Source organism: Trachinotus anak, unplaced genomic scaffold, assembly GCF_046630095.1.
Source record: "Trachinotus anak isolate AG129_WGS33_773 ecotype Australia unplaced genomic scaffold, CSIRO_AGI_Tana_v1 ptg000011l, whole genome shotgun sequence".
Taxonomy (NCBI): domain Eukaryota; kingdom Metazoa; phylum Chordata; class Actinopteri; order Carangiformes; family Carangidae; genus Trachinotus; species Trachinotus anak.
Window position 1 is genome coordinate 23261197 of NW_027273862.1, and position 26459 is coordinate 23287655.

The 26459-nt window shown below is 39.3% G+C and overlaps 1 protein-coding gene across 1 annotated transcript in view; it reads right to left on the minus strand.

The window, feature by feature from the left end:
• Positions 1-33: 33 nt before the first annotated feature.
• Positions 34-26459, minus strand: part of cops2 (COP9 signalosome subunit 2) — a 43829-nt gene continuing 17403 nt past the window's right edge. The window contains exons 4-16 of the mRNA XM_071489102.1: positions 5994-6225; positions 5406-5519; positions 5229-5306; positions 5003-5128; positions 4798-4887; positions 4625-4702; positions 4297-4471; positions 3993-4171; positions 3685-3737; positions 2462-2559; positions 2280-2362; positions 1435-1493; positions 34-643 (exon numbers count right to left, since the gene is read on the minus strand). Coding sequence (XP_071345203.1) covers positions 499-643; positions 1435-1493; positions 2280-2362; positions 2462-2559; positions 3685-3737; positions 3993-4171; positions 4297-4471; positions 4625-4702; positions 4798-4887; positions 5003-5128; positions 5229-5306; positions 5406-5519; positions 5994-6047 — 1332 coding nt within the window. The 5' untranslated portion in view covers positions 6048-6225 and the 3' untranslated portion in view covers positions 34-498. The remainder of the gene's footprint in view (positions 644-1434; positions 1494-2279; positions 2363-2461; positions 2560-3684; positions 3738-3992; positions 4172-4296; positions 4472-4624; positions 4703-4797; positions 4888-5002; positions 5129-5228; positions 5307-5405; positions 5520-5993; positions 6226-26459) is intronic.

Sequence of the window (26459 nt, forward strand, 5' to 3'; positions counted from 1 at the left end):
CCAAACAAAAGAAAGATCTCTTTATGGCTCATATGACAGTTAAAAACATTTTTATTCGACTTCATCTCCATGTTCAACCCGTCACACAGTTCAAATTCTTTCGCTAGTCAAAGGCAGCTCAATCATTTTAGTGCTGAGACAAATCTGTTTATTACCAACAGGCAACAGTATACATTAAAATACTGTGTACACGTTTTGATACACATTTGTTTTTTTTTTTTCTACACAACTGAAGCATTTGTGTGTTGCACATGGAAGGATCTGCCAATCAGGAACATGAAAAACAAAAAGAAGTGTCAGTGATTTCCTCTCATCAGGACAATACAACACACTCTGAACACGTTCTTGTGGTTCTTGGAGTCTTCTTCAAATTGATGGCATTCTCAAAACCTGTGCTGTGTATCTTGTCTCAGAGGATATACTTGAAGAAGCACAGTAGCATACTTTATGGATGTATTCAAACATGCCATTTTCCTTGTCTCTTGATTTTACATGCCATCATGTGAGCTTGCTAACAATGGCTTGGTTCAGAGAGTTCAGCTGATTTGTCCATTTGTCTAAAGCTGTGTAGCGAGCCCCTCCTCTCTTCTGGTAGTCCAGTTCTAGTAGCTGGTTAACTTGGTCAATTCGGCCGTGGATTGTGCTGAGTGAAAGGAATAGTGAGTGAGCAGGGATGCCACAAATGTTGCATTAGAGAAACAGTACAATCTTTCCACACAACTTAGTCACACTTTTAAAGTTAAGCCTTGAAATGCCATTTTACTAAAGTCTTCCTGCAGTTACTTAAAATTTAGGGAAGATCCAAATCATTTACTGTGAATTTGAATTGTTTTCTCTTTAGTCTGGTTTACATTGTGTCCTCCTCATTAAGCAGTACATCTGATGTGGCTGCTAACTTGTACTGTTGGATGGTGCGGTAAAGACAGCAAACGTCAACAGCAAAATAGATAATAGAATAAATTCTTAAGAATGCTTACAAATTAAAAACCTAAAATAATCCAGTGTTTTTTCTTAAAAGTGGGGGTTGTATTTTTGTTTGTTTTCAAATAAGTGGTATTAATTAAAAAAAAAACAAAACAAAACAAAACAAAAAAACAATTAACATTTTTAACATTTCAGAGAATGATAGCAAAACGTAAAAATTATTAAACCTTTCACACAACAGTTTTTAAGCTATGGCAATCTGGTGTTTTAATTTCCTGCCAGGTCATTTACGTCAATGAACCAGTACAGCTGGTATATAAAGCTGTGAATGACAGATTCAAATTATTTCAGTATGACAACCAATTACAAGACGTAAGTGAAACTGGCAAGTCATACCACCTGACTCCCTTCTGGGCCAAAGACGCAAACTATGAGGAACTTCAACTCTTTACAGGAAGGGAGTCTTTTTTTTTTTAAGACTGTCAGCAACCACGTGAGGGAGAAACTTACTTATCCAAGATGCATTGCACCAGCAAACTCTCCACGTCACACACATCGATGTTCAGCTCCTGAAACACAAGGGAAACAGACAAGACTCAAATCTTACATCTGTAAATAAGTTGGGCAATTAGTCTGATTTAACATTTAAGGATGCATGGTGTTAAACTCACTGCAGATCCTATCGTAAATATTGTGTTAGATGATTTGCAGAAGACGTGGAGAAAGTCAACTATGCAAGTATGTAAAGTAATAAATAAATAAATAGAGAAAATGGGTTTAAAAATCATTAACTGATACCATGTGCAAGCAATAGTGATGAAAATGTCACATGTACCAAGAGATGAACCCAGCTCATGAGAAAACACCATTATTCCTCTCCAATTAATACTGGCTTTTTAGCTCTTCTTCTTTAGTTCGTGTTTAGTTTAGCTTTTCATCTGTGGATTTCATCATGCATTATTTATGCTAATGCTGCAACTATATTGCATTCACTTGTAATATATGCCATATACTGCCCATTAATTAAAGCATTAATTTCTGATGAATTGCTAGCCCTACAAAACCAGACCAAATCTTGCAACATCAGATTCTGCTTTGTCACTTGAGTGTGGAAAATGTATGATTATCTTTGTGCTTTTTTACAATTATACCTTTGTCTTCATTGATATGATGACTGAATGGCCTTAAATAGAGGCTGATTAAAATGTAAATGATCAATTTAAAATGATCCACACAAAGTCACGTAGCTTTCAGTGCAAATGATTGTCTAATACAATATCAAGAGAGTGTGATCAAAGAGGAAAGATAACAGATAAAGTCACTGCACAGGACACTTTTTGATCACACAGACTTACCTTAGAAATGAAAGGGATGTGTATTCTCGTGTACGGTTTGATGAGTTTGATAAGTACTTGAGTTCTAATGTTCCGCAGGAGCTCTGCAACACAACATTACACGATCAGCCACACATTAAAAAGACAAAGTTCTTCCAACACATTTATCATGCACGTGGAGTGAAGTCATGTGCACCACTCACCCTCTATGTGCTCTCTAATGAAGGGGTCGTCCATTATGTTACTGTGATTTGTTTTCAAGATTTTCTCAAATTCAGTGATGTCATTGTTCTGGTAGGCGCTGGAGGGAAAAAACAGACAGTGTTGTTATGCTATATACATTGTGTCTCTGTGACCCACAGAAAAACTCTCATCCTGATAGCTGTCAAACACATTCCAAAATATCAGACTTTTGTGTAAACACTATTCTTATTACAGTTTTGGGTGTGCGTTCTTAGTTTCTTGTTTATGCAAGAAAAAAAATCTTAAATATATGCATGAAACCTGAGCAATTTGAGACAGCGCCTGTGACTTATGTAAACATGAGGACAAAAGAGAGCAAACAAGGAAGCAGAAGTCCACTAAAGGCTTTAAAAGACAATAGTCTGTTCCATAATTTATACAAATACTGTTTAATGAACACTCATGTTGACACAGCACTGTTTTGGCAAATTTTATACATCATATTAAGTCCATTAATGTTGTTAAAGTATAATTTTGTTCTAAGAGGAAATGATACAAGGCATGCATTCAAAGATGTGAACATCTGCACACACCAAGCTGTTAGAATTAGTAAGCAATTGGGACCGAGGGAGTGAGAAATGCAGCCGAAATACTGACTAAAGGCCATACAGCATGAGAAAGCTATCCATTCAAAAGATTATGGGAACATTTTTAGCACTCTGAGTCCATTTGAGTAATTATGGCCATTAACAATAACATATTTGGTGACAACTATGGCCAATCACAGGTCTCCTTTCTTCTCTTCTATAAGTTGTTCTCTCTTCACACTGACATAATAAAGTTTAGTAATGCAGCCTACAGTGACTCTGCCAGACATAACCCTTGCAACAGAGTGCACGAGACAAGTCCTCAGTTGAACCGTATTATCTAAGCCTATTATCTGAGAATAAAAGTGAAGTGTATACTTTAGTTAAAGAAGTGTTTGACACATTTAGCTGTGTTTACTTTTGTTCTCACTTACAAATAGGTTAAACAACTGTCAGTGACAAAGCTGTCTCATTAATCTTGTTGCCTGTCCATTTTTGCTCCTTAGTAGAGCAGTGACTGCTAAGATGATACCGATCTCAAGAGTAAAAGTGGTGAGTAAAATGTTATAAGAAATAGAAAAAACAGCCAAAACTAGAGCAGCAAAGGGTGTGATGTAAATAAACATTTTTCCATGAACACATGAATGCATGCTTACCTTACTAAGTTTGTCATTGCTAGGATCTCTGGGTCATTTTTGTATGGTTTGGCCTTTGGGAAAAAATATGAAAAGTTATGCGTCGCAGTTAAACTGAAGTAAATGTGTACAAAATCCCAAAAACACTTTAAGGAAATCTTTCTGATTAAACACATTCGAGCTGCGCTTTATCAAAAAATTCAGTTGCAAACTGATCAAACTTATTTGGCAACTAGCTGTTTTGTTCTCTCCTGTTATGTATTCTGAAACATAGTACATGAACAGTTATCAAACACAAACATTTAGAACAATCACAATTATTTTCATACCTCTTGAGAGTCAAAAGGGTTTATTCCTGACTTCATCAGCATGTTGGCTAGGACCAGGTACTTCAGGCATGTTGTCCTTCTTGGGCTTCCGGACTCATCATAATTTTTAAAGGCCTCAAAGAAGTCTGTGTGAGCTTTCTCAAACTCACCCTCTCTCAGGTGCATCTTCCCACCACACTCTGGTCAGGAGCAAACAAGCACAGGTCATTCAGCAAACAGCTATAACAGTATGTAATGGGATAGTCATACAATACAAAGCTAAATAAATGTTCTGTGAATGAAGGAGATATTTACACCATCATACCTCTGATAACTCCCATGATGAGCGGGTGAGGAATGGCAGATTTAATATGAAGTGACTGTTCATATAGGGCTTTCAATTTCTTGTTGTTTTTTTGTGCTGTGTACATCTGGATCTCGAGAGCATAGATCTCCAACAGCTGTGTGCCTTTCTTCAAGTCATCCTCTCCATCATCTGTCTGTAGTTGATATAAAAACAGAACAACCACTTATCAAATCATTATTGTAACTGATTGATTGTTGCTTTCAAAAAACCTCTTTTATTGCATCAACATAAGGAAACAAATTATTGCATATTCAATCAAAGAATAATTAAAAATTGACCTACTTACCTGACATGACTGGTGAAGTTGCCTCAGGATCTTTTGTAGTTTCCCATACTCTTCTCTCTCCAAGTACAGTTTCCCCAACTGCAGGGGAGAAACAAAAAATAGCATTTTTCAACACCTGTTTACAAAGAAATTATGGCATACAATTATAAAATGAATGAAGAACCTTTGTGTACCTTTGTGTTAGTTTTAAACCAAAGTCTGTCATTTTTTGCATCTTTCAAAGCCTCCAATGTGGTTTCGTAGAACTCCTGTAGCAAGTCCATCTAGTAATATGGGAAACACATTTTAGCACACATTTAAAACGCCTGGTTCTCCAAGTTCAAAGGACACAGCACACATAACATGAATTTTCCTCTGTCTCATACTGTCTGTCCATACCTGTTTGGAGGTAGAGATGTAGTCCAGGATGGAGTTGATGGACTTCTCTGAGTAGTTCCTGGTGACAGCACTTCTGATGTATGTAAGGAGCTGCTTGTACCGGTTCATCATCTCCGGAAAGTTGGTCTACAGGGTTGAGACACATTAAATAAAACACTCTACACGCAAGAATTAATGTCTGATGGGATCGGTATAAACAACTTTTGGCATGTGTTACATTGCGTACCAGCTTGAAGTTGATTTTGATCATCTGTTTCAGTGCTTTGAATCCCCATTCTCCTTTCTCTCCTTCTAGTTCCAATACCTTGACACATAACACAATCAAGAGATGTCAGTAAACAGCATGCTTTTAAGTAATGCATATTTACAGAGGTCGGGCTGTTTTCAAGGAGCACTACTCCACCTTCTGGAAACTGCTGAGTGCTGCTTTGGGATCATCCTCCTTCAAGGCTTTTGAGTTGTAGTACTGGTTCTCCAGGTCCACATTTGGCTCTGAATTACTGTCCTCTGAGTATTCCTTAAGTTAAGCATATGCATGTTAAAGTCCAAGCACAGAAGTTACATGTTTGGAAACAAAACATATCAGAGACTCTTCGACAGCTAACGCAAGGCTAAGCATGGTAAATTCACTCTTAATATTATTCTGCAAATATGAGCCTTGAGCTAACGTTATGTTAGCCAACGCCATGGCTTGACTACTAGCTGGCTGGCTTGCTTTTCATGCCTGTAAATTACATCCGCTGACAGCTGGACGCCTGTACCCCAATATAGCTAACCGGCAATGTAAATGTTCGTTTATATTAGCCAGCTGCCCAGTCGCTAAAATCATCTACAGTTAGCCAGCTAGTAAGCTAACAATAATCACCCACTCTCAGCTTGATGTTAGCCAACAAGCTAACTAGCTAAACAGCTAACGTACTGTCGGCACTGCACTGTTAGCGCTCAGCGGATAAAAACGTTGAAATTTAAAAGTCATTTCAGTTGTAAATACCAGGTCGTAATCTTCTTCATCGTCGCACATGAAATCGTCTTCCATGTCAGACATCTTGACGGTGTTCCTTGTCCTTATTCAGAGACAGACGGTAGTCCGGCCTGTGCTGTGTTTTGCAGCGGCGGTGAGGTGGTCTGTCAGGGCGGCAAGGAGCAAGAACCTATGTCCGTCCATAGATGGCGCTATTGGATCGTCTCAGCTGCGGTGCCCTGGCTGCTGGAGCATGACGTGGCTGCAGGATGCATTTTAAAACAATGCAGTGGGATATAAGAATATAATATAACTATAATATAACTCAGTGGTGTAAAGTTTTTTTTTTTTTTTAACTTTTTATTGCAGTACATTTATGTGTCACATGCAGTTAGTAGATAGTTACTTTCTGGATTCAGATTATACAAGATATGATGAGTTTATAAAATATGATTAATTATCACATATTAAACTGCCCATTACTGGATTAAATGAATATCAAATAGCTACAGCATCAAAATGCTTCCACATTTATCAGTGATAATACTGCAGAAATATAATATGAGGTACTTCTTGCTGTTAATACTTCTGTACTTGTACTAGATTTTGGCATTAAAATATTCATACAGTAAGTACCAAAATAAAAGTACTCATCATGCAGATTGGCCCTTTTCAGAATAATATATATTTTTTGCTTATAATTATTGATCCATTCATGCATAAAGATCACTTTCATGATGCAGATGGTAACTATGGGGCTAATTATGATTACTTTATATACTTTTGTGTAGCTTAATCTATAATCTATAAATCACAATTTATTTGTTGATTTTTGTATTGGTAATGTGCCTCTACAAAGTAACTGGTGACATAGCTGTCAAATAAATGTACTGTAGTACAAAGTACAATATTTACCTCTGTACTAAGTACTAACTAGCATAAAATGAAACTAAATAAAGGTGGAGGTGTGAAAGCTGTTACGAAAGCTAAGTCAAGGGCAACAGGCAAGTCTATATTACCAAAAAGAAAAGAAAGAATATATATTTGTGATATTTAATCCATAACTAAGTATATTTATAAGTTGATTATGTGTTTAGCATGCAAGATATTAATCAGTAGTGACTACTAACTATACCTGTCCATTAAATGAAGAGAAGGACAGTATTTCTCTCTCTTCTCTCTGAAATGTAAAATATAAGTATAAAGTAGCACACATTGTTAAGGCACAAGTACCTCATAATTGCACATATATACAGTGCTTGAGTAAATGTGTTCATTTCTACCACTGTAAATTTCCCATGAACTCCAGTTGTGTGTGTCAGATTTCAGGCAGTCCTGTGAATCAGGTTCATGTTAAATGGATTTCGTGACTGTTCTCTCAGCAGTCTTGGCTGGTACACAGAGAGACCATTGGCAGCATCACATCCCACTCTAGCCTCTCTGCCTTATTCTGGGGAAGTGGGGGGGCACGCCACATCAAACCATATGAAAGATTTTATGACTGAAGATATTACTTTCCTGTTCCGAAAAATTTACGCAATCTGCTTGTGTGTCATCAAGTTATGTGTCATAAGTTTATTTCCAAAGACTGATGAGTGCGGGTGAAAAACTCAAGTTCATCATCCTACACAGTCAGTTTGGCCATAATATTTACAATATCCAGACATGACTCACCAACACCAATACTAGCGGGAAGAATGTATTCACAGACTGACTTATGACTTTAAAAGCATTAAGAGGACCCAGAATAATATTACTTTTGCGAGTGTGTACAAAGGTGTCATAGACAGTGCACTTTCTTCAGCCATATTATCCTTCATGTGTGCACTGACAGAGTTATTGCATCTGTTACATAAAGCCATACTGTGGCTGTCTGCTGGTTTCACACAGAAACCAGAATATTATAATTGCTCTGCATCAGCACTGGCCTGGTGACCTGTGTGTCTGTAAATGTGTCTAAAGTTACTTGATACAGATGTGCACATCCATTTGTTGCATGTTTGAGATACATCACTCTACAAGCAGTGGTGCATGTGTAGTGTCTGTCAGCATTTCACTGAACGCACTGCATCAACACAAAGACTTAACAAAGGAGCAGCTCTTCTCTCCTGGAAACAACAACACCAGAAAAGCTGTGGGTCTGTGACAAAGGACATATGGTTATGTGATTTACCATTGTTAACACCCACACAACCCCCTGAAGTGACATGGCATCAGGCTTTTTCACAGACCTGAAACACACGATTAATATTATACCACAGACTGACTAATGTGTCAACACATTCACAGTCTCTTAAGAGTGCATTTCCCAGCCGTGGTGGGCAGATGCTGCAGTACTTGGAGGGCAAAGGAGGACCCTTCCAGCCCAGGCTCAATACAACTCTATCTCAAGAACCAACTTAGTGCCAAAGACTTGTATTTATCCGACTGAGTCAGGGGGATGGTGTGATAAACACAAGTTCACCATGTTTAACCTTGCCATGTAAACCTACCAAAAGAGTGGTATTAAGCCTTATAAACACCTCCAAGCAGCCCTTCTCCTTTCAGATAATCTTTGATGATTCATTTGATAAAATTAGTACATTGATATTATTCCCGTGGCGTCAATGTATACACTGGGCTTTCTAAGCCGTTTAATTTTTGGTTGCCAAAAACTGTTTTATGCCGAACCTAATAACCTTAAAAGAGTTAATATAATCTAATTTCTGGCAGCTCCTTAAACATGAGACAAGAGTCTTTAATATATCTCCAGCATGGCATCTGGCAGCAAAAGCCTGTGTACCTCTCTCAGCAGGCTGCCTGCTTGTATACTCTACACAAATGGCTCTCACCACTGAAGTGCTCACACAAGGGGGCTAACCCTTGTTGTACTGCTGCCAACTCTCTTGTAGACCATTTACTCATGTACACGCACACAATCACACACACATAGCTATTCATATAATGTGTGTATATGGTCTAATTTACACACCTGCATAATCATGTGTGCCTCTGCATGTACATAATGTTAGATGCCTGAGAAACCTGCACAGTTGCCAACCTTGTACAACCTTCCCTGAGGTCATCATAGCTGCTCTCACTTCCCAACTAGTGCAAGATGCGTGACTAGCCAGTTTGTTTTTCTCTTTTCATTTTTTTTTTTTGTTGCTGTTTTCATTTTTACAAGGTATGTAGAAGCGTGTCTCAATTTTATGCAACAACTTCCATCAAGTGGGGCTGTTATTACAGATCAACTCCAACTTTCAAGAGCTGAAACGGCTGCTGCAGCCAAGTCCACACGCACCCCCTCTGCATCACACGCTAGCATACTGTGGTATGTGGGCTGGAGTTTGAGGGTGTTGGGGTATCTGGAGAGTTTGTGTGTATTATAAATGTATGGAGGTTAAAAATACTATCCAGTGAACACTTTCATTCTAATTTGGTGTGGACACATTTGTGGACACATTGCTCAGGACAATACCATCTCAGCTCAATTTGCATTGTGATAGAATAAATATGAAAAACCTTAAATTAAGAGGAACATTTTGGGAAATATGCATTTACTTTCGTGCCAAGAGTTAAGAAGATTGATCTCACTCCCATAACTGTACATATCTTAACATAGAGACTGGAGGCAGGGAGAAACAGTTAACCTGTCTCTGTCCAAAGGTGTCAAAGTCCCTCTATCAGCCCCAATAAAGCTCACTTTATAACATGATATATCTTGTCCTCTTAATTTGTGCGAAACCAAAGTGTGGAAATGACACTTAGTTTTCAAAGGAGTTATGTGTCAGAGCATTTCTAGGCCGGCTGCAGGAACTGTGGCTACAAGACTCATGGAACTTACTGCAAGTATGTGTTTCTTATTATGAGGAACTACGCTTTTAAGGATGACTGCACATCTAACATTCATTAAAAAACATAACAAACATGAAGTCACACATGTCTGTGGTTTCTATCCACTCAAATTCCCTAAACGTTTTTAATTGCAGAGCAATTCTCCATACATAACCATTGAGTTAATAGTATTACTTGTTTGAGTACCAGGGAAGTGGGTAAGAGTTTATTGTTTCATAACTGCAACCATGTCACGAAGTCCAGCTGACCTAAGCTTTCCCCGCAGCACAAAGCACCAGAATATCCCACCCATACTTGCTGATGTGACTGCCCCACAATGGCAGGCTAACAGCTCTAAGCTGCCCCGTTTTTATTATTCTCTCTTGCAGATGAAAATAAAAACAGATGTGGCCCAAAAGCGAGTCCAGCTTTTAGGTCAAGTCCAGGATGCAGAATGCAGGATAGGTCTCATCACCTCTCCTGCCTGCTCATTTCTCCTCCTCCTCCTCTGTTGCCTTATGTACTCTCCCTCTTTCCTGGTGTACTCATCCCTGTGGGTTTGGTTTAAAAAATCAAACCAGGAGACAGAGTATATTTAGATGCCCCTACATATTTCAAATGCCAAGGCTGAGGCTATGGGACTGGTGGTTTCAAGCTTCATGCTCATGCAAAGCAACCGCACCACATTCAGTACCAATCTGACGGAAGATGTGTGACCCTGTAGATGCTTTCATTAACATGAGATAGTGTCAAATCCTCTGGCAGACAGAAAGCTGCTGAGTGAGGTCTTAGCGATGAACCTACCTTCTGTTGTCACACTGCTGACCTGTCAGAGAAAGCAGAGTGATTTATGCCCTAAGCTGACAGCCAAGCTCAGAGGAGCCACGCCTGTAAGAGCGCTTGTCAGAAGTGAAGTAATAAAACCCCTGCTTGCACATAACTCATCTTCTGTTGAAAGGCTTGCATGTGTCTTCAGCGTCCACAAATACAGATTGAATACTGTACCTATTTCTGGAGGTTCTCAGCATGCCCTCTAATGGTGGTCTATTGTCTTCTTCAGGGTCTCTCTTGATACAAATTCACCTAGTTTGATTTTCTTTCTATTGTTTGTCATCTCATTCTGGTCTGCAGCTGTCATGACTTTATTTTGCCTTCTGTTGTAATTGTGACTCTTTCACTGGAAAAGAAGATGACAACAGGCTTGGGAAGATTACCAAAAACACAGCAACAACTGCAAGGGTTTTTTTTTGTTATGGGAAAAAATTTCAATAACAGTCATACTCTTACAAGCTTTACCATAGTTTATACTATATACTGTCTGTGGAAAGCTCCTAGGAGCTGTTTCTTCCTTGTACAATGAAGGTTTGGAATGAAAACAATATTATAAATTATGTGCTTTTAATGTGGTTTCCCATAAGCACCATTACTGATGTGTTTTTATTATAGTTTCATCATGTTGGTGATTTTAGTAGTTTAGTAGTTTTTTTTTTTGTGATTTTGAGTACAGGTCTAATTGTCCTTGTCTCTCTGTAATACACCATGTGTTATATTCACACTGTAAATAAGACTGAATAACAGCAACACTCGTAGTAATATTAAAACCAGTGTCTCCTGGTGTGCTACTTAATATCAATACATGTTTGGATTAAGATCAGTGAGTAATATGTTCTATGTGGTCCACCACCTACTGTCAGTAAAACACAGTTTAGCTACTACTGACAAAAGGTGTCCTGGATTCACCCTGTGTCTTTTTTTGCAACAGATAACGTAACTTTTTGTTTTGTCTTGAGCAATATTGTACACACACCTGTATGTTGAAAACTTTCTTTGGGCTGTCTTACCTGAAAGAGACTGAAAGATCATAAAAACAATAGACAGCCAAGAAATGTTACTGAGAAGAAGAAGAAGAAGAAGTTTTTTTTTGGAGGCGAGTCAAAGTTCACATTTGCATGCAGTAACATTGTAATAACACAGATATTATAGTGACTGAAAGTACACTGTGTATGTGGCAGAGAGGCTGTTGTAGTCATGTGTCTGACCTGTTGTTACTCCAGCAGGCTCTTATGTCTCAGGCCAAAGCCTATGAGCATCCCCTGGATCAGATAAAAGCCCTCACTTTCATCCATTAGGATCTGCTTTGTTTATTTCTCTACTCGCTCATATTCTGAACTGAGACTGGCGGTGTACTACCAGGAAGGCATGCAAGATTTTCCACAGTCAGTCACAAATAGTAACTTTCCATTGCATGGAACCAAGGTCCTTGCTGAGAGATTACTTTAATGCACCTTATCTGTCTCTGAGTGCCCTCTGTGTTACATAGCAACAAATTACAGTTCTAGGAAAAGCAGGGGGTATTTAAATTGGACGAAAACGTCTTGATCAGAGTGTGGATTGATGGCCATTCATTGGCTCTTGCCTTGTTTACTTTTAAGACAACTAGTGTCCATGTATGTGTCTGTCTGAGCCAGTTGGTGCACACATATGTTTGCTCATGCATCCACGTCTGGACGCAAGTTGTGCCTGGCCTTGTTGCACAACCTCACAAGAGACAGATGGAGCACTGTGACCTTTCATTTCCCACACTTGATGAAATCACTGCTCGTACAAGATAAGGAGCTGCTACAGAGGTGACATAGATAGCTGTCAATGCTCTGGCCACTGCTGCAAGATAAACAAATAATAATTCACAAAAATAGGTCGGATTGTCACAGATCATATTTAACAAGAGGCATGATCAAAACCACTTTTGTTTCTCCTGTGCATGCAGTGTATGCATAAACTACCACAGATGATGGTGTGGTTAGCAACATTTAGGCAATCCCATAAGGAGGGCAATGAGAAGGACAAATAGCAGTTCAGCATTCAGCATGGTTCCAGATGAGTTAGGGCCTGCTGAACCTAAGATAAGGCTAAAGAGTGGAGAAAAGCCTGGAGAATGGCACAAGTTGGAGTAAGATTGGAGTTGAAGCTGGGTCCAAGGCATGGGATGGATCTTAGGCAGCATGGCACTAGTGATTAGGATACTACAAGGGTCAGTGCTGCACAGGATGACACTTTGCATGCAGACATTTTTAGGAAACCAAACTCGATTGCCAAAATATTTTCATATTTATGAACACAAGATTTGCGCTAAGTATAACAAAACAAATGTTATTACACATATCAGAATCTATTACTTTAGGTGAGGCATATGGCTCAGATTTAGCCATGACCACAGCAAAGGCTGGCTGCCTTCCAACGCTTCCATGTAATTGAAGACTCTTATGCTGGTAAAGGGGAAACAGGCAAACACTTTCCCCCTACAGTAAACTCTTGGGCTTAATGCATAACATACAATACAATACGGTAAATCTATATCATTCACAGTGTTGTCTACATATAAACTGTCTATGTTATGTTGAAGTCTGGTAACCGCATATTTACACAGAAGCAACAAGCTAGAGCGTATGATCTCAAAACGCCATGGAAATAAAAACATGTGACCTAACGTGTGAGGTGTGAGGTGTGTAAAAGGTAAATATATTTGTGTGATTGTATTTTTTGTCTTTGTTTTTTTTGGGCCGTCATGACCCACAGAAAGAAGGGGTCGAGAAACTCAGCAGAGTAACCTAATATAGAACCAAAGTTTTACAATCTGTAAAGAGTTAGGAGGCGGCGGAGAAGAGGGTTTACAAATGGTTCTGGGCACATTTCCCACAAAGGCGGGAATTCCATCCCGCTTTAGCAATCTGGACATGTTTACCTACAAAATGTGGAAGCATGATGCAGTGTCTGTGTGTCAGTGTTAGCGTGTGTGTGTGTGTGTGTGTGTGTGGTCAAAGGAGACCCTCGGCTCTCGTGACTCTGACTGGGGATAGGAGCAGGGGGTGGGGAAGATCCTATCAGGCCCTGATTTCTGTGGTTATGATGACATCCAGATAATAGCAGACACACACAGACACACGCACGCACAATAGATACACATGAACAAGCATCTCTTCTGCTCTGAGCCCACCACCACTGGCCTCTCACACACACGCGCGCACACACCAAAACACAGACACACACACCAGAGCCTGAAAATTACAGCTTAGCATGCAAGCGTTGAGCAGATGGGTTGCCTAATGACTGTTGTGTACAGTGCAGAGGGAGTGTGCTGCTTTCCCATTACACGTCGCCTTACAACTGACTAGACCCCAAAGCGCAGGTCTGGCTTTCATTTACTTTATGTCTTAACTGGCACTAGAATGACATATGTAAGTTGCAGGTGGTCAGACTATGAAAAAAAAAAAGAAAACATATTGGAGATTGCTCTGCACTTTGCAGGAGGTGGAATCATCACTTGTCAAATGTGATGTGAAGTTTTAAATTTATGGCATCGAACCACCTGATTAAGAAACATCATCTGCTTTCTTCCTGTGTTTTTATACCTGTTTGTTTTCAAATTCAGCGTAACATGATTAAAGTCTTTTATAGTCAAAGTGTCTACAAACAACAGTCCCTTTAGAAGAGGAGGCTTTAAATGACATCAGTGTGTTAGCGTGAGAGTCAGAGGTAGACTGCTGAGGATCTGTCATGATTGCTGTCAAGGGATGATTACTTTAAGATGATCTCATTTAATGATCTAATATTTTAAAAGATATCACCCTACTCTCCTATCATTAAAGGGGGATAATGTGCCTCTTAAAATCAACCGGGGCTCCTTTCCTTCTCCTTGGAGAATGCTTGGACAATATCCTCCTCGCGTATCAGACGATTTCCAGAGAGCAGAATCAACTAAACTTGGAAACATTTAGAAACTCCTCATTATTAGAGCTAATAGAAACAGACAAGAGTAAATTGACCAGTGTTGAACTGTATGATTTACTCTTTGAACAGCATAACAGTCCTCTGCTGTAAAGTTTTCTCCATTTTTGTGCAATTTCTTCCATTTCAACTCTACTTTGACAGATAATTTGAAATTAAAATAAAATAACTGAAACCCCTGACCTGACATGCTCTGCAGCTATTCTGTGACGTAGCCCTTCAGTTTAATGATGACACCCTGGTGGCAATCAGCTACTAATCATGTCAATTGGTATAATACATAAGGTTTTTTTTGTTTTGTTTTGTCATACATATAATACCCATAAAGTGTGCAAAGGTCATATGATAGCACCATATCCACAAACAATAAAACTCTGCACAACTTGCTACCCACCAAAATGAGACAGCTCAAAAGTAGATTTTTCTAGACACTGGAACAAAAATAGATTAATGTGGATGTAATTTTCTTTTAGTTGTAGTTGGGGACATTAATCTCTTTTCAGCACTGTGCTTTTGTTGTTATTATGTGATTTTATTGTTTAGCTTTTTATGGTGGAAGCTAATTGGGATCCAAACAAAGAAAAGCATTTAAGACAGTTATGTATCGGGGCTGAGTTTACACACTTCCATGTGAGTCATGCCCTCTAGTTTTTTCTTTTAACTTTATTATGCTTGTTTACCTTAATGTTTTTATCTTTTTACTGGAATAACAATATATTGTAAAAAGTTATTTTCTTCTTCCAGGTGGGGCCTTGGAGGAATAGGTACAGTAAGAAACAAGCTGTCTGACTCACACATACAGCATAACATTTCTAGAGCTGTAATATTATTACTTAAGCCAGTAATTCCAAAACACAGGGTTCTTATGTCACAGCTGGTCATTAAATAAAATACATCTAAAATATGTTATAGCTCTATATAGAAAAGGGATCAGCTGACTGATAAGGTTGCAATGACTCCATCTGACCCGTTTCCCAGATACAGTCACACATGCTTGCAGACAAACACAGAACCAAACCCACCATAAAACGCACATTATAAAAGCACACATCAGGTCACACTCACAGATCTGCATTTACACACACCTATCTTTATTACTGGCTGCTTTTAAGAGGCATCAGTGAGCAGCTCGCTCAGAGTCATATGAGAGCGTGACTGATGTTGTCTTCATGTGCGTGACCCCTCTTTATCCATGTTCAGTGGGTGCGTGAGGAAGAGACAATAGGGGAGAAAGGCCTGTCTGCCGGCTCATCTATACCTAATCTGCTGTTGCATGCAAAAGGTGGTGTGTCAGACAGCCATGAAGGTAACTTCAGATGGACAAACGGCCGCTCTGAATTACATCATTTTGTGAGGATGCCTTTGTTTCTGTGAAACCAAACACATCCACATGAATGACATGGTGAACTGGTTGTAATTGAGATGTCAGTGCAGGGAGGCGTGTTGAACTTCTGTTAGTCTCAATTTCTCCCCTTCTCGCACGATATCTCATCCATGATACCTCCCTTCCCGGTTCTCCTCTCTCTCCCCCTCCATCTTCATCCTCATCACGCTGTCTCTCTGAGAGGCGCAGTGCTGTGATATCCTATACAGTCTGCACTTTTGACCAACAGTCCTGGATAATGGTTTTCAGATTCTTCAAGGTGGCCTGAATCTCTGCCAGAGCTGAAAATGGAAAGCAAACACGAGTCCACCACCCTCTGTTCCTACTTAGCTCCAATGTAAGCTGATTATTCAGGTTCTTAGAAATTTCTGTCATGCTTTTTCATGTGAGACTCCCATCCGTCAATGGCCACACTGACTGAGCTTGAGGCTGTTTCATTACTGCCTGTCTTTATATAATAAAGTCAGCTATGGTGGAATCAGTCATTAGTTTTAGGGAGAGGGGCATGCTCCAAGAAATGTGCTAATATATGTGTTTATGAAACCTTTATGAAACCTCTAAATGACCCAGGTCACAAGTTGTGTGTGGATCAGTAAACACAGTGTCCCCAATCTCACATGTATAATTCAAGGTGCTTTAACAAGCTCTTCTCACATCCCACATGGCCTTGTTGTGTGGTTCCTCGTGACCACAGACATATGTTTACTCTACCACCCTCCTTTTTTCTCGTCTCACAGTTATTGTGGTTTTGGCACAGGCCAAGTCCTGTCTAGCAATCCATGATTCCAACATGGTGTTACTACTGGATAACAGGAAAAAACTGAAAAATCAAATATTATAATGCCTTGGCAATATATTTCATTGGTTTGGAATTTGCTATAAACAGCCAGCATCTCAATCAGTTCTTCAATGACACATAATCCCTGGTGGCCATGCAATCACTAGACAGATTGGGCTATTTTTTTTTAGAAAATTCATGCCAAAGTGTCAATGTCTGGGCAAAGCCTGAGATCTCAGGCTTGTTGATGACTCCACCGAAGTTGATGTGAAACTCAAATTAAGTGAAAACATCCTGCAGCATGGCAGTAGAGGAGGAAATAGATATGAATCACTTTGGTTTAGATTTCTAGTCACCGTCTATGCAGTTGCTTCATTCTTTACTTTTCATGTCTTTTTTTGTTTGTTTGTTTTGCTAAGCAATTGTATCGCCATTCCAATATGAACATGCAGTTACACATCTGTAAGCAATTGCATCACTGTTGAAAACACTTGGATGTTATAGCAATGCTTCTGGTGGTCTTCAGTTAAGTCTTGGTTTCTAAGTAAGCTCAGTTTAATGTTCGTTCAAACTGTTTTACTAAGTTCAGCACAAAACTAGACCTATAAAAATACCATTTATAAGGTTAATAGCTCAGCAGCCACCTATCTGCAAAAGAGTTATTGCATCATGAGTGTTTTTGTTTGTTTTATGGCCATTGTTAGTCTATTATACAGCTTCCAACTGAGACAGAGAAGGAAATAGGGGGGGGACGGCGAATGGCAAATGTCCCCAGTCAGATACAAGCCAGACACATTGCAGTTCATGGTCAACGCCTTAGCTGTTTGGCCTCACACCTGCATCATGATTATTTACGTGGAATTCAGTGAACCTCCATAAACCTGGCAAGAAAAAGTATGTGAACCCTTTGGAATGACCTGGTTTTCTTCAATGATTGGTCATAAATGAGATCTGATGTTCATCATCAAGTCGCAATCATAAGCTTAGCTATTTTAATTTAATTTATGATCTTTTGTGTCTTTTTTGAACAAGTAAAGTAAGTGAACCCTTGGATTTAGCAACTGATCGAACCCACAATGGCACCAATAACCATAAACAAGCTGTTCCAGAAGCAGCTGATGAGACCTGCATAATGTTCAGGAGGAATTTTGGACCATTCTTCCTTACACAGCTGCTTTAGTTCACTCATATTCTTAGGATATCTGGTGTGAACACCTCTTTTCCACAGCATCTCTACAACCAAGCTACTGATCAGTACACTCAGGTCAGCTTGATGAGTTGGTGATAAAAAATGATACAAGAAGGGTCACAAAAGTTCTTCCACGAGCTGAATTGCCACTGTCTGGTTCAAAGTTCTCATGATCTTCTATCTAGTTATGTAATTGATTTGACACCACACCAGCAAAAGATGCCACTGCTGCTGTCCTCTTCAAAGTGAGTTTACACATCCTGATTCCCTGTCGCCACAACATCTCCTCTGCAGCCAAACTTTCATCCAGCCCTAAAAGAGCACCGTGCCCACTGTCTGTGCAGACCACTACTGGAAGACCACCTTCAGGAATACGGCACAGTGCCGTGCCATACACTGTCTGTTTTAAGAACATGCAAACACCACATGTGAACTGGATTCAAGAAACTAAAACTTCTGCAGGTTTTGCAACATCGTTGTAATATCCTGTTATGGCCCCTGAGCAACTCTCTGCTCTTTGGTACAGATGAGTGGCGTGACCACATAGAAGTCACACAGCAGACACTATATTGATGAGCTCTGAAACTGATTAATGCATGCATCACATGGTACAGGATGACACTAACTGGGGAGTATTTAATCTCCAGAATATGAAATAGGCCAGCAGTTGGCTGGAGAGGGAAAATATAGGTATCTGGGCTTGCATGTATTGTGTAATGATAAAGATCAGACAGAGCCAGAATTCTGGAGCATATACAGTGCATCTGAGAAATGCTATTTTACATCATGTAAGCGAAAATAAAAACCTCTTTGTGAAGTCTATCATAACTTGTTGTCTATTATTATTTTAGTTGTAATTTAGAAACTACAATTTTGTATAAGGTGAAATAAAGAAAATGAAAATTGCATGCTTAAGCTTTTTTTTTCAACTTTTATGTGAGCGCTCTCCTTTTCTGCGTGCATGCCATCAACGTGTGTTTTTGTGGGGTTTAACTATTCTACCATGTGAAGTCCCCACACTCCCGCAGCCACACACACCGTCCTTTACCTCACCCATCCCCCAGCTGTATAGGTGCGAGGTGTGTGTCGTGGTGTGGCAGGAGCCGGGCAGGCGTTCCTACAAGCCTAGGAGGTGTTGAGGCCAGTAAATCTGCACTGAGGGGTGGTCTCTAAGCCTGCCCCAGCCTTGGCAGGACCCCTGGGCCCAAATTGAAAGCAGACGTGTTTGGAGTTCATTCTCTGAGTTACTACTGTTCAATTGTGATTTACAAGAGTGTGTGAGATATGGAAATCTCTCACGCAACTCAAGATATGGGCTGAGTGAAAGCACATTGTGAAACAGGCCCCTCCACCCTGTGGGAAGGACTAATCTGTAAACTCATGCTATCCCTCCATTTGGACAAGACTGTTTATTCAGTGTTTTCATCCTTTCAGCCTGTCATCTTCTCAAGTAGGGGGAACAATGTCCTCTTTGGCTAATGAGAAAAGCATGGCTTTTCCACTAGGGGTACTATCCTCAATTATCAAATATGTGACATATGATAGTATCTTGTCTTTGAATGAATTCATGAAAACTATTTAGTAATTAACATGTCAGTGCTCTACACTGACCTCCAAAACTCCTGGAAAAATCTCACTGACTATGGCCCCACACTCTCAATAAAGATATTTCTAATTTATTCATTTGGTAGATGCTTTTGTCCAAAGAAATATATTAATGAGGTACAATCTAAGCCCTCTATCATGATGTACAATTTTTATTCACATTTGTAACAGTGAAATATTAATATGTATGCATTTCAAAACAAAACATTTCATGGGAAAAATACTTAAAATCTAATGACTAAAATGTTATAATAAATAATCACATTTAAAGTTGATAGCTACATGTTTTTTAAGTTTATGCATCATAATATTCATCTGTGAGGTGGAGTATGAGAAAACACAGACCTTGGCCCCAACTACAGCCTGATCTCCACACTCTGCTACAGTTTTTCACAATTGTTTACACACTTAAATTGGAAGTTGAAATGCAATCACCATAACCTGAAACTCATGTTCCAAATCCCGAAACCAAGTCCGCAAAATTGAAAGCACAATTTCTGTTTTATGGTCAGTTTTTTTATTTTCTATCTTTTTTTTCCAATTCTAAAGGCCACAGATGAGCTCTCCTGTTTTGGAGGAAAATGAAGCTCAATGGTGAATTAAGAGCTAGAGGTGAAGGAGTGAAAGTGAGAGGAGGAAGGGGAGGATGAGGAAGGGCAGGTGCGGTTTTTTTTATGGAAAGAGAAAAGTATTTTGAATGCTGTGTTTGCTTTTGCTAGAGATTTGTAGAGCTTTGCATTTTGTGTTTAGAGGTTTGAGAAAATGAGCCAAATGATAGTGAAAAGAGACACTGATCAGCTTGTCGAGTTGCATCTGTCCTGGTTGACAAGGGCAACGAATGTGGTTCAAAACAGAGCAAGCATACTGCATATCACAGTATGTAAAGTATAGCTGGCTCATTTTATAAGTCTTTGCAAAGGCTTACTCAAATAAACAACAGGTTTCAACACAACCAGCAACAACATCTCTGCAATCTTTCCTGTAGTATTGTAACAACTTTAAGTTATAAAAACTGATGCATAAAAGATGTTCTGAGCAAAATTGAAAGTTGAACAAATTAATTTTCACCTTTTCATTTTCAATTTACATCATCTGAATATCGTGAACATTTACCTGGAATGAATTTAACACTGACTGCATAGTTCATCTGGGTTAATTTAGTAATTGTTTGACTATTTTACTCAATAATGTTAACTGTTTTCACTATGTGTGCTTTGTTACTAAGCAGAATGGCAGTTAAGTAAACGTTAAGAGCTTTTTTATGACTAATTCCCTACAACAGATGTCACAGGTAAACAGAAACACATGTCACCCTTCTGGATTTTGTAGTTTGTTTTGTTCGTGTAGACGACGGCAGCACACCTTTGGTTATAAACCAGGCCAGTTCAGGACATAACTGTTCACAAAAGTTATTTCCCTCTGGCTGGTGTCCTGGCCTCTTGCATGCATGTTACCTCACAGGGGTCTCTGCTGGACACACACCCACCCAAACACATATACACATCACGCACCAGGCTGCTTCCTCTAGACAACACCTGCTCTCCACACGAACAGTTCCTGTTCTTCCATTGCTCTCTAGCTGAAAAAACTCTCCTCCCCTTATCACCAGGTGATAACGGACTTATATGAAACACTGAGAAACCCTGACCTGTGACCTTCCTAGAAAAATGCTCAGCCAGTGACGCTGAGGCCAAGCAATGTTACATGTAGGTCAAGAGATAAAAAGGTTAATGGAATTACAGACAAGATAAAGGAAGGAAACCTTGCTGTGATGCCATAATATAGACCACCGTCTAATTTCCTCGCGAGCTCAAGGCCAGTCACACAATGCAGACAGAGAAACTTCCTGGCGTGGTAGCTGCTAGCAGGAATTCATAAGGGTAATGTGTCTGTTCTCCTTCCAACATCAACTCCTGTTGTCCAGCTCTGCTCTGCTTCTCCCACCCTCACCATTAAAAAGACATCCATCCTTAAAATGAGACACAGAGAGAGGCATGACAAAGATTGAAAGGCACTGTTATCTAGAAGCCACAGACAGCGGTGCTTTACTTGTCAAAAATAAAACCACATGGATACATCACATGGACATAGACAAGCGTCGGCATGTGCATACACTCAAACACATTCACAGATCGACTTACGTATGACATCTGCACAGATGATCCAGTTAGACAAACACTCATGGATGATGACTAATTGTGGATGCATATAAATGTGTAAATGTTATGTTAAGTGATGAAAACAATACATGTAAACTTGATAAAAGATATTTGCTCAATGTTTTGAGAAATCCTCGCATATATACTCCTAATTGTAATGTGTGCAGTCGCGTGTGTGTGTGTATATATGCGTGTGTGTGTGCGCGCGCGCACTCATGAATCCATGAACTTGTCAGCCTTTTGTAATGATGGTTATGAAAATAAAACACAAAATACTGGCTCTCGTTAACTTCTATCATAACACATGACACAGACATTCCTCTCAGAAGCCAATGAACAGTTGAGTGACTCAGTGTTATGGTTATGGCTCCACTAAAGCCAGTAGCTATGAGAAGATTAAGGAGGACTTTAGATGGATCCAAAAGGAGCTCTGCCCCAGAAGGAATTTTATTTGGCCTTTCACTTGTGGGAGATTAATTCTGATCATGTGTCCTTTTTGTCTGCTTATTATTTTCACTAATTACCATTACTAAAGTGAAGGACAGCTGATTAGTGTGTGTGTGTGTGTGTGTGTGTGTGTGTGTGTGTGTGTGTGTCTTTTGACCAGCTGGAGGTATCTCCACTCACTGCCTCCCTCGCTGGCCTCTCCTGCAAACCGCACCTCCACTCATGTGTTCCATACAAGTGATTCACTGAGCAGCCACTTTCTTCTCTTTTTGGGCTTTGGGTTTTTCAAGTGAATCTACTTTCAGGGCACAAATTTTGTTTTTGGATTTTAAAACTTCACACTTTTGTGTTCCCAAGTGCCAAGTGATAATGAAAGTTGTAAAGCAGAGAGCTCTTATGGGAAAATATAGTATACAGACTTATCTGAACTCCATAAGTTGATTATAAACAATAATTTGTTCAGTAAAATCGAGACAGATCAAGACCAATCACTAAAAATGTGCCTCCTAGAGTATCATTCTTTTCCCATGGGACGTGTGCCTGGCATTGATTCTGTTTTTTGATGAAAGAGATTGAAATATTAGAGAGGTCAGTTCCTGTCAACATAGGTCAGCCAATGCACTCTCAGGCAAATTACAATAACTTCACCAGTTTTCTACTGAGAAGGCATTTAGCATGTAAACGTTGTATGTCAAAATGAATGTGGAAGTGGATGCTTTCATGTCAAACAACATCCTGTATGAACGTAGAGCATAATATGCTCTTTGAATTGTTGCTAAAAGGTCTTACACAGATAATTTTGTTGCACCTTGCATGCAAAGTGTTCGCGATGTCAGGCGGTCCAGCTCGTTGCAATTTGATAAAGGGAACCCCCAACAAAAACATTTGATGAAATCTCAGTGAACCAAGCCACACAAGAACAACTCAAGAAAGACTGTGTAAACACTTTTGTCCCCAGAAGCCCCCCCAGCATGCTGGCCCTCCTTTTCACATCCCCCTCTGCAATGCCAGAGTCATGCCAGGTTCATTAAGTGCTCCATTTAGTTCAGTGAAGCCCCACGCATGGCTCTTTTCATGAAATTAATACGCTCGGTGTGTTTGAACGTCACACATATTATTATCACTGCACCCTGCTGTTTGAATCCCCCCAACTTTTTATGATTAGACTAGAATGTGCTGCACCTAGATGAACCATGGCATTTTATTAGCACACTAGTCTGTTTTTAAAATAATGTTGTGCAGGGGGTTTAACATGTTATTATTGTAAAACAACATGCACTCCAGCTGTATGGCTAGAGACACAGACAGATGCAGAGAAAGACGGTGAGAAAAACAGGGCAGAGAGAGTAATGCAGACACTCAAAGTAATAATGAGACTCATCTGGAAGTATTTTGTGTCAAAGAGGAAAGAAACTGTGGTTCTGAAAAAGGTTGTGACGGCAATCTCCCAGGGTACAACATGTTATCTGACGTATTTAATTTCAGATAATTCTTTAAATAACGCTGTCTTTAGATAACACATGGCTGCTGGGAGTAATTAAGATTATTATCTATTTGGATTGTCCAGTTCTGATACTCAATTTACCAACAAGTGCTGATGTTTTTTCAGTAAAAATAAGTATAAAAATGTACTAATAAAAAAAAAAAAAAACCTGATATGTGTATTGTCAATAATACAGCCCATTCTTTTGAAGTTAGTGGACAAAGATGCAGTCTCCTAAATGTATGGTATTGTCACATTAAGGGCATTTGGGTGTAAATTCACTCAAACTATTAAATATTACACATCGATGTGAAGAAGGAGAAAATATTTTTGAAGACCAAACTGGTGGACAGTCCACTCCAGTGACAAAGAGCGATACCAGTAATATGGGTAAGAATGTGGTGTCTCTATCTTCAAAATGCTCATTGATTGATTCCGAGTAATAAATCCTTGAAAAAGGTCATTCATCCCAAGGGTACAACAAATTGTTTTACCAAAAAGGAGTGGGTGTTGATGGTTTAGTGCAACTGATCTTTACATGAGAGGTTGTAAGGTGCAGAGGTTTGACTCTCCTCACATTGCTGTTGCATCCGGAAAGATACTCGGTGCTCACACCGGCAGAGTGACATTCCCGTTATGACATTACATCAAGAGTCACAACAAGGTTCTTGCCCTACAAAGAAACTGGTCAACAGCAACTAAGAAATGTATCTTTTCTTCATGCATTCATGCATCAAATCAGAAATACAGACCAAACTAGATGCTTTGACATAGACTGTGCACTGTTCTGAGTCAGAAACTCAAAGTGCTTATTTTAGAACATCTTTCTCCTTTAAAACCACTGAGGCCACACATGTTTTTATAAGTAAGGCTCTGCTTTTTCTAATACATGAACAGATATGGTGAGCAGTTAAGACCGTGATCCCTAACAGCTGTTCCTGCATTAGATGGGATCAACATATTCCCCGGACAGTGAAGCACAACACTGGTTCACATTCTCTAACAAGGCCGATTACACCGGACCTAATGCACTGCAACTGCCTACAACATCATGAAGTGTGCCTAGCAAATCAGTGCATGTTGTACTGAAAATTTCTGATACCACAGTAACATGGGGCCATGATGTTCTGTCATTAATGCTCCTGATTTGTACAGTAAAAATTTCAGGGATTAACCGACATTTCACCGTTATCAAGTGCTGACTGAATAGAAGAAAGCAGAAAGTCAAATGTGGAAATAAGATGTTCGCCCCCCTCCCCATATATAGTGTAGTGTGTATAATGAATGGAAACCTAAGAATATAAAAACTGAATGTATAATGTTTAATGCAAAGATATTTGTTTTCATAAGAACCTCTATGAATATCTGTTTTTTGTTTTTGTTTTTTTTTTTTTTACAAGATGTGTGTATATAAGACATTGTAACATTAAAACATTAAGACATGAAGGGCATTGTTATCCAACATGAACAAAAATATTATAGCTATTCTTTGGTTAGATATGATGTCACAAACTTTAAAAAAAGGATGTATTTTTTTATATTATTTAACTTGGGCAATAAATGTGCTGGCCAAGATATAGATTTTATCATTACTTAATGTTTGTGCATACAGATTTGTCACTTGAATACACTCTGAGTACGTGACCTGTGGGTATAGGTTAACATTACATTTCAAAAGCAAACAATACCCTCTGTGTGTTCTGTAGTCAAACATCAGATTTGACTCAGGTTGCATTCGTAAGAAATCCCTGTGGGTAAACACATTTACTGTAGGAGAACACTGAACACTGACAACCTCCATCTCACACCCCAGACCAGGCAGCAGCAGTGACAACCTGAGCTGTGAAACATGTGTCACATTTTACTGCACTAACACTCAGTGTGTTAGCAGGTCCCAGGAAGAGACGCTTCAAAGAGCCGAGCAGAGTGGCAGTATGTGTGTGCATGTGTCACACCGTGTGTATGCGTGCAGTGTTAACAGAGTACTGCAAAGCCTGCTGTCACAGACAAAGCTTCACTATTCCCTTTGTATACTACCTTAAATGGTGAGTACAGCCTCAACACTTGAGACCTTTTTTAATGAAAGAATATTTAACTTGTGAAAAATGCATTTCTGGACACATCTGATCTGTATAAAACAATTTAAGAGAAAAAAAAAGAATCTGAACAAAATATGCAGGAAGCTAAATCATATCATATATGCTGAGATTAAGTCTTCCTAAACATAAAAACATAACTTTTCATCTCATTCAGTTCAATCAAACTGATGGCTTGGCTGCATATCATTGAGAGAAGGTGAAACTGACTCAGGGGGGACATGATACTGTCTGGAAAAGCACAGCAATCCATATGAATTTAGTATTTTATCTCTGATCTGTTCCTAATGAACTCAGAGCATTTGACTTTTTGAATTGAACTGGTTTTACAAGCAAGTGTGTGTTTATGTGTCTGTGTGTGCGCACGCGTTTGTGATTTTACAGTGTGTCTGTTTGTAAGCTATAGTTATTTATAGTTGGAGCTAATGTTGTGAGGCTCCATCCCTAGAGATCCCCAATTATCAAGGAATTTAGAAAGCAAAAGCTAAACCCAAACAGTCTAAAACAGTGCTAAGAATAGACTGACCTTAGACATAATCCATTCTCCCAGCATAATGCAGTCATATCACTAGAAAACAGGGTAAAGAGCACATGCACACATACAGACACAGAGGCTCTTCTCTCTCCAGGAATGCTTTTAGAGCGCTGCGAGCAGACACTGTGTGGAGGCAGATGTCTCGGCAGTAATAGTGGAAACTATCATAAATTCTGGATTCATGTGCTAACACTCCAAGAGGTCCTTGAAATACAACAA